Genomic DNA, 7,141 nt, shown 5'->3' on the forward strand with positions numbered 1-7,141 from the left:
TGCTGATGCCAGCCCTCTACTGTTGACAATATAGACTCTATCAGTTTCTACTATTTTGGGGGAGGGGGGTGGAAATCCTAATATTTTAGAATTACACAAATTGAATATTAACTGTAATCAAAACCAAGCAACTCTAAATTATCAAATTGATTTCTCTTCAATGAGAATTCATCCTTGAGCTAGTTTCTTTCAATTGCAGAGATTCTCTTTATCCCAAGAAATAGTTCTCTTTATCCCAAGAAACTGATGTATTTACGTGATCATTAGTTCATATAGTCATGATTATCATTATAAATTGCTTGATTTTATTTTTTGTAGGTGCAAATGCTGCAGTGATTTCAAAGTGTCCTCTGTTTTGTTTTGTTTTTTCTCTATAGGAACCAGAATTTAAGAAGCACAGGTTAAGGATGTCCTCTTGCAACAACTCTATTCCTCAGCCTTTGGTATTTATCCTGGCTGGAATCCCTGGCTTGCAATCTTCCCATGGCTGGTTCTCTGTGCCTTTTTTCTTGGTGTTTATTGTTACAATTGTTGGCAATGTTACCATATTATACATCATCCGAGAGGAGAAGACTCTTCATGAGCCCATGTTCCTCCTCCTGGCTATGCTTTCAATGGTTGACCTGTCCCTCGTCAGTGTCACTGTGCCCCGCATGTTGGCTATTTTCTGGATGGATGCCAAGGAAATCAGCTTCAACGCTTGCCTCACACAGATGTTTTTCATTCCTTCCTTTTATGTCATGGAATCTGGGATCCTCCTAGCCATGGCTTTTGACAGATTTGTGGCCATCTGGAACCCTCTGAGGTATACAGCTATCCTTGATAACAGCATGCTTGTGAAGATGGCACTGGCTGTCGTGTCAAGGGCAATGGCAGTGCTCACTCCTGCGCCAATCCTGGCAAAAAGACTGGAAAGCTTCCAAACCCGTGTAATTGCTTATTCCTACTGTGCTTACATGGCTGTGGTAAAGATAGCTTGTGGAGATGTCTCTACTCACATTGTCTATGGTCTCATGGTCATTGTAGCATCTGTGGGATTTGACTTGTTTTTTATCCTTCTGTCCTATGGGATGATCCTTCATGCTGTCTTTCAGATACCATCTTGGGAGGCACGGGGCAAAGCTCTCAGTACGTGTGGGTCTCATATCTGTACCATTGCTCTCTTCTATTCTCCTGTTGTCTTCTCTGTCCTTGCCCAGATTTTAGGTTACCACATGGCTCCACACCTACAAATCATAATTGACAACCTATACTTCCTGGTGCCTCCCATGGTTAACCCCTTAATTTATGGGGCTCGGACCAAGCAGATAAAGGAACGAGTGCTGCAGATCTTTCACTGTCACAAAGATCGAGATTGACAGCCTAGGCATACAAGGGCTTTGATGATGCACATTGAAAATTATGTGAAGTTGAAGAGATAGAGGGGTCTCATTCATGTCTGTGAACTCACAAGGAAAGGAATAACCCAAGTAACAGTGGGACTCAACTAGTAGCCAAGGTGGAACTGTAACTAGAGAATGTTCTTTCCATCAAGATACAGGTTGTATGAAACTCTCATCACAAGAGCATTCCCAAGTGTTTATACAAGTAGTATATGAAAAGAAAACATTCTTGTTTATTAGCACTATAATAATTCAGTTGCAATACATAGCTTAATTTAGAAACATACTTTCAAGCAAGGTGAGGTTAAAATATAATTAAGATGTATAAATCCAAGTCTCAAGGCAAATTATGAAATTATAGAATAATTCTTTTTACTGCTTTTCTTTCTTAAATGCTGTTCTGTTCTTCTTACCACAAGAATACGTATCATGAAATAAATATACCATGGAAGTAAAACAAATGTACATATGTTGTCAGTAAATTATGAACTCTTGCTCTCTGAAGGGTTTTAACAGGGATGACAAAATGTAGCATCAGCAGTATAAGTAGACTGAACACAAGATGTTGGTATTTTAAAAACAAACAAAAGACATTAAGAAATATACATACCTTTTCAACAGGTTTCCTTTTCTTTTCCATATACCTGACTCTATCAATTTACACAAACTGAAGGCAACCAAAACTATGCCTTAGCTCATCAATTATGCTTGTATTCTGAAAAAAGTACTTATAACTACCTTGCAAGTCACTGCACATATGCACCTTACATCTAAAATGCTCTCAATTCATAAAACTTAAGTTAGTAAATCTGATGTAAAATCCTGTAATACTTAAAGTATTATTTAATTATTCCCCTTAATCCATTCAATGTACCATTAAGATTTAGCTGAAACACTATCTTAATGAGTTTATTTTTCCTTTTTTCATTTCTACCAGTTTTTCCTCTACCTAACACTGCATAATTTTTAATTTTGTCACTGTTAAGTGAGCCAACTATGATTCATAGCAACCTTATGAACAACAGAGCAGAACTTTGCCCCATTCTGTGCCTTATCTCACTCTCTATCAGGCCCATTATTGTAGGCCCATTATTGTATTCTCTTTTGCTGACAATCTGCCTTTCCTTGGCTCTGGTGGTCTGGTGTAAGGAGTTCAGTTGTCAATCCAATGGCAGGTAATTTGAATCCACAAGCTTCTCTCTGAAAGAAAGATGGGCAATCTTTTCCTGTGTAATTTATGGCCTCTGAAAACCCTCTGAAGAGTTAGCTGAGTTAGTTCCAATTTGACAGCACTAACAACTACCTCTTCCAGCATATTGCCTTTTTTCAAAGACAAGTCTTTTCTTACAACATGGCCAAGGTATATGAGATGAAGCTTCACCATAGTTGCCCCTGTTGTTATTGTTGTTGTTGTATGAGTCAAGTTGGAACCTACCAATAGCTAATCCTCCTGTGGGTTTTCAGAGACAGTAAATCACAAAGGAGGAGATTGACCACCCTTCTTCCACAGAGCAACTGGTGGATTTGAACCACATGCCTTCATATTATATCATAGCTTCTTGCCATGAGTCCAGAAGAGCTCTCTAAGAAGCAGCCTGTTGTTACTGGTATCACTGAGTCAAAGTACATCTCATAACAACCCTATGAACAACATGTATGAATCCTGTTCTATCCTGTGCCATCCTGACAATCTCCAACACTCTCAAGCCAATTGTTCTGGTCACTATATCAGTCTACCTGGTTGAGGGTCTCCCTTTCCTTCTCCATTACTACACCCTCCCAGGCATACACCCTTCTCCAAGGAATGACTTCTCCTAGAAACATGCCCAAAGTATGAGGCTGATATCCATCACCTCCAAGGTGTACCCTGGTTGCACCCTTTTCCAGCCATATCTGAACTGAGTTTGTGGTACACTGTGATTGCATAGTGGTTAGTACTCTGCATGGTGGCCACAGCAGCCTCAGTTCAAATCAAAGTCTCTCTAACCACTCTAGTTGCACTTAATTTTAAGCAAAGTGAAACAAAACAAAAAACATTGCTGTCATGTTGGAACTGTTTTATAAATGATCCTCCAAAAGGTTTTCAGTGTCTGTAAGTCCCACAGGAGTTCTTTCATATCTCTTGTGGCACTGCTGGTGGAAAAGTAGCCAGAGAGGTTCTGCCTGTGGGTTAGCAAGGCAACGGCCTATCAACTACACTTGTTGTTCTTGTTAAGTGCCGTTGAGTTGGAGGTGACCCATAGTGACCCTATGAACGAATGATCTGGACACCTGTATAACTTCCGCCCTTTCTCCTGGTTCACAGGGTTTCTAGAGGCAAGCTGTTATGGAAGTCGATGCCACTCCTGCTTCCAAGCTTGTTTTAATTGGGGAGCTCCACCAAACACTGTCCACCATGGGTAACCATTCTTGCTTTTGACTCATCAGTGCCACAGTGTTTGGCTTCACAGCAACCATGAGTTACCTCTGTACAGCAAGGAGACATACCAGGGTTATACAAAATAGAAGAATGTTTCACCCAACATAAGTAAAGACAGGCCTGAGGGCTGCTGACTAGAGTCACCCACCTTTGGCTCGGGAGCATCAACTACACTACCAGAATTTTTTCCTCTTACTTTAGGTACTTATCATTGAGAACCCTACATCAGAGGAGAATTGTCAGAAATAGAAGCTGGGTTTATGAGAGGTCGTGGCACTAGGGATATCATTGCTGATGGCAGATGGATCTTAGCTGAAAACAGAGTACCAGAAGGTTATCTATTTGTGATTTGACTATGTAAAACCATTTGACTCTGTGTATCACAACAAATTGTGGCTAAAATCGAGAAGAATAACAGAGCACTGGATTGTGCTCATGTGAAACCTTTACTTAGATTAGGAAGTTGTTGTATAAGCAAAGCAAGGGAACATTGCATGGTTCAAAATAAAGAAAGGAGTCTCCATGCCTTCTCAATCTATACGCTGAACAGATTATTCGTCATGCTAAACTTTAAGAAGAATATGACATCAGAATTGGAGGAAGACTCATCAGCAACTTGTATTATGCAGATACCACAACTTTATTTATAGAAACTGAGGAGGATTTGACACTTTTGCTGCAGAAGGTAAAAGATTTCAGTCTTCAATATATATTGAAGTTCAACATCAAAAAAACAAAGGTCCTCACCACAGGGGCAATAGGCACTAACTATCACAATTGATGGAAAAAATATTGAGGTTATTAACAAGTTATTTTTCCTCAGCTCTAGAATCAACGTTCTTGGCACTAGCAGTCAGAAAATTTAAAAATGAGTTGCATTGGAAAATCTGCTGTCAAAAGTTCTCAAGAGTCCTAAAGAACAACAATATCAGTCTACAGACTATGATGCACCTGATCCAGGCCATGGTCTTTATAATAGCATGCTACGCTTCTGAGAAATGAACCGTGAATAAAGATAATGGAAGAAGAATCAATGCCTTTGAGTTGTGGTGATAGAGGAATCCAGGACATACCATGGACTGTCAAGAGAAGAAATAGGTCTGCCCTAGACAGGGTTAAACCAGAAAACTCCTTGGAGACAAGGATTTTGAAGCTTTGTCTCATGTACATTGGACATGTTACCAGGAAGAACCAGTGCTTAGAGAATCACATTATGCTTTAAACGGTAGAGGGCCAGTACTGGATGAAATGGGTTGACATAATGACTATTGCAGTAGGATCAGGTGTGTCAGAGACTGTGAGGTTGGCTCAAGATAAGGAAATGTTTAGAAACATTGTTCTTAGGGTCTCTATAGTCGTGGTTGACTTGATGGCATATAAAAATAGTTTAGGTACTGAAAAACCAAACTAACTAGCCTACCTGTCATTATTATTGCTAATATTCAAACTCATTCTTATTACTGCAACCAGAGATATCTTTTCAAACAACAACAAAAAATCTTATTCACATAAACTCTACAACAACTTGTCCCTAAGACATGATATTACCATCATTCCATTACTTGATTTCAATTTGTCTTGGAAGGTATTTTATTCTTATTAAACCATAGTACAAAAATCAATGAATTCCAAGTTACTGCTTTGTTTATAATGAAGTGAATACATTTCTTACTACTTTGGTTTATGCTACTTGGAAGTCTTTCCCTGCCACTGTTTTAACTTGAAAATAATAATTTCTTCTCTGTACCCCAGATAATAAGGTGTGCCTGATACAGGTCATGGTCTTTGCAATCACTTGTTATGCATCAGAGAGATGGACAATGAGTAGGGATGATAGAAAGAGATGCCTTTAAGCTGTAGTATTGGAGAACAGTATTGAATACCATGGACTTCTAAGAGAAAGAACAGGTTTGTCCTGGAGAGGGTGAAGCCAGGCTGCTCCTTCGAGGCAAGGATTCTGAAGCTCTGTCTGACATACTTTGGACATGTTGCAAGGTGGGACCAGTCCTTGGAGAGGGACATATGCTTGGGAGGGTGGAGGAACAGCTCAGGAGAGGAAGACCTTGTATGAAATGGATTGATTCAGTGACTGGCACAATGGGGATAGGTGTGTCAGAGACAATGAGATTGTCACATGATAGAATAGGGTTTAGGGAGGTTATATATAGGATCACTATGAGTAGCAGGCAACTCAAGATCACAAAACAATAAAAACAACATCCCCAGACCACTTAGTTTTCTTTGAGTCAATTTTCTATGATTTGCCCTATACCTCATGATTTGACTATTTGCTTTGTTACTGTGCTTACATTGTCATTTCTTTAAGAACAATGTCATGCTTAGGAATTTGATTTTGCATTGCTCATAACAGGCTTTAAATCCAAATCTTTAAAACAATCAAACAAACAATCAAACAAAACATGTGTCACCATTTAATGTATATGCATCTCTCTTCCTTGAATACTCAACACTGAGATATCCTCAGGTATCTGTTATTTTCATCCACAAGTTATCTCATTCACATTTATATACATATCACCATGTGCATTTACAGGAAATTGTGTATGTACATATATCTGATGCACAAATCAAGTACACCAATACACAAACTCCTATTACTCTTCTCTTAGTTTGTCTATGAAAGTTTTTAGTTGCATATATTTTCTTTAAGAAAATTAATAACCTATCCAAAATAGCATCACAACATATTTTTATTCAACTTTCATAACATGCAATTTTCATGCAGTATTTTCTCTGTAAATCTTTTTTTACCTCCCCAGTTTCTTATTTCTTCACTCTATGGCAAACTTCTATGATAGCCCAGGCCATCTATTTTTTTTTCCATAATCATATATATCACCTAATAATACATTTGTGGTGTCTTTACATGGTCTTTTTCTACACTAAAATGTTTTCCTCCATCTCATTTTTATGATATTAGAATTTCAATGGTATTTAATACAAGCAATAAAATAGTTTATAGATAAGCCCTATTTTAAATAGCTGTTCTGGTGAAATAAATCTACTACAAAGCAACACAGAAACCTACAATTCAACTCATTCTTCTTAATTATTTAAAGAAGAACAAAAGAAAAGGAGTAAGGGAAGAGGGAAAGAATGAGACTATTTTACTTTCTCAGCCAATATTCTTCATCATAAAGTATGCTTTCATGGTGATAATTCTTCAACAGTTATGTCTGAGTATTATTTATGCCTATTTTCTTACCTTCAATTTACTAATGTGTGTCTTAGATATAGTCTCCCTTGATATATTATTTTTATGATAGAAGTTTTATATATACATACATACATATACATATACATATACATATACATATAA

The 7,141-nt window shown here is 37.9% G+C and overlaps 1 protein-coding gene across 1 annotated transcript; it reads left to right on the plus strand.

The window, feature by feature from the left end:
* Positions 1-407: 407 nt before the first annotated feature.
* Positions 408-1,358, plus strand: LOC102849764 (olfactory receptor 52K1-like). Its single transcript, XM_006903469.1, has one exon. The coding sequence runs from the start codon at positions 408-410 to the stop codon at positions 1,356-1,358; it is 951 nt and encodes a 316-aa protein (XP_006903531.1).
* The last annotated feature ends 5,783 nt before the right edge of the window (positions 1,359-7,141 follow it).

This window comes from Elephantulus edwardii, unplaced genomic scaffold (assembly GCF_000299155.1).
Source record: "Elephantulus edwardii isolate Elephantulus edwardi_28Jun2011 unplaced genomic scaffold, EleEdw1.0 scaffold01760, whole genome shotgun sequence".
NCBI lineage: Eukaryota > Metazoa > Chordata > Mammalia > Macroscelidea > Macroscelididae > Elephantulus > Elephantulus edwardii.

Coding starts and splice junctions, on each gene's coding strand:
- LOC102849764 (XM_006903469.1), top strand. CDS start 408: ATGTCCTCTTGCAACAACTCTATTCCTCAGCCTTTGGTATTTATCCTG.